The 1,660-nt window shown below is 34.3% G+C and overlaps 1 protein-coding gene across 1 annotated transcript; it reads left to right on the top strand.

Annotated features, from left to right (window-relative positions):
* Positions 1-224: 224 nt before the first annotated feature.
* On the top strand, positions 225-757 carry LOC108365231 (uncharacterized). The gene is made up of 2 exons (XM_017619218.1): positions 225-361; positions 419-757. The coding sequence occupies exons 1-2, from the start codon at positions 239-241 to the stop codon at positions 617-619; spliced, it is 324 nt and encodes a 107-aa protein (XP_017474707.1). The 5' UTR covers positions 225-238; the 3' UTR covers positions 620-757.
* The last annotated feature ends 903 nt before the right edge of the window (positions 758-1,660 follow it).

Genomic DNA, 1,660 nt, shown 5'->3' with positions numbered 1-1,660 from the left:
TTGAGGAAAATGTAGGTTATTCTTCTTTTGGTAAATTTTTTCCTCAAACCAACAATTTTTTCTTCTCGCATATTAGCAATCCATACTAAGCCAGGGGATGGACGTACTTGTAGGCAATCAAGAGAGGATCGCTATTGCGTTTGAGGAAATGGATAAAGACCCACAAACTTTGGCGCTAGCTAAGGGCATGAGGGAGTGCAAAGTGGCCTTAAAAAAAATTCAGTATGACGTTTGTCGCATGACTGGGGAAGTTGCAAACTCCAAAATGGACGAAGTAGCTAGCATGATCCCCTTGCATACTACCACAGCAGTGCTAGAAGTGGAACAAAGATTGCAGTCACCAGACTTTGTTCAGACAATGGTAACAAACAAACCTAATACTTTATTGTTTACAAGATTGTATTTTAATTTTTCATAGACGATATACTTGCACAAGATTAAGGGGGGATCAGAGGATGTCAGCAGCGTAATCCGCACCATCATTACAGATGACCTTCTTGAAAAATACAACTGGGAGGGAACGTGGGAGAAACAGGCGCTGAGCGAACTATCTTTTGTGAATAAGACTCTGCGCGATATACATTTTATTCTAAAAAAACATGTACGCCTTTGTATTTAAATTTTAGATGTTTTCTCAGCACAAGGCGCTTTAGAATTTGAAAAGAGCTTACGCAAAGCAGTGGTACGTGCCCATCATCGGCTTCAGCAAAAAAAGTACTTTCGAAAAGGCAAAACAACGATTACACCTGCTACAACAACTACCAGAACCGCAACCTCTACCTCAACATCTATCCTAACCTCTACTTCAACTTCTAATTCAAGCTGTAGATAATTTTAATTATAATTCCTAATTTTTAATTTCCTATTAATAATTACCCTTGTGGTCAGCTGATTAAGTCAAGTGACATTTTGACTAGTTTTTGCTATTTTTCTTTTATTTATATTTTTTGTATAAAAGTTTCGCACTTTACCTAACCAGCGCCACATAAATCCACATTTGACACTTCCTTTAAAAATTATGAAAATTTAGTAAACTAACATTTGCAACCGAAAATTTTAAACTCTTTATTGAGAATTTTTAGATTAGTTTTGGGTATGCAGTTTTAGTGGGTTAAAGTGCAAATTTCAAGACGCAAGAAAATCGCGTTGATTTTTAATAATTCTTTTTGCTAATGTTGCTAGGCATTTTCTCCCATACAAAAAACACCGTCAGCCAAAAAAATTCAACGCGATTTTCTAGCGTCTTGTAATTTGCACCATAGCGTACTAAAATTTAATGAGCTACCAAACTGCATACCCAAAACTTATCTAAAAATTCTCAATAAAAAGTTGAAAATTTTCGGTTGCAAATGTTAAAGTTTCTTGAATTTTCATAATTTTTATAGGAAGTTTCAGATGTGGATTTATGTGGCGCTGGTTAGGTAAAGTGCGAAACTTTTATACAAAAAATATATCAAAAGAAAAAGAGCAAAAACTAGTCAAAATCTCGCTTGACTCAATCACCTGACCCATCCCTATGCAAAGGATTCCTAATTTTTAATTTCCTATTAGTTTAATATATCTCCTTATGCAATGGCGCAAAACTTTTGATTTATTTAATTATATTTTTCGTAGTTTCATAAGTACAACTAATAATAAATGTAGTACATTTTTTTAATGT

The sequence above is a fragment of the Rhagoletis zephyria genome, unplaced genomic scaffold (genome assembly GCF_001687245.7).
Source record: "Rhagoletis zephyria isolate East Lansing unplaced genomic scaffold, Rhagoletis_zephyria_1.1 Rzeph_scaffold_01809, whole genome shotgun sequence".
NCBI lineage: Eukaryota > Metazoa > Arthropoda > Insecta > Diptera > Tephritidae > Rhagoletis > Rhagoletis zephyria.
Note: the sequence above shows the minus strand (reverse complement) of the source record. Positions and strands in the feature narration are given on the sequence as shown.

Bases quoted from the DNA above. Each gene is read 5' to 3' on its own strand.
- LOC108365231 (XM_017619218.1), top strand. From the start codon at position 239: ATGACTGGGGAAGTTGCAAACTCCAAAATGGACGAAGTAGCTAGCATG. The intron at 362-418 runs GTAACAAACAAA...AATTTTTCATAG, and splicing joins CAGACTTTGTTCAGACAATG to ACGATATACTTGCACAAGAT.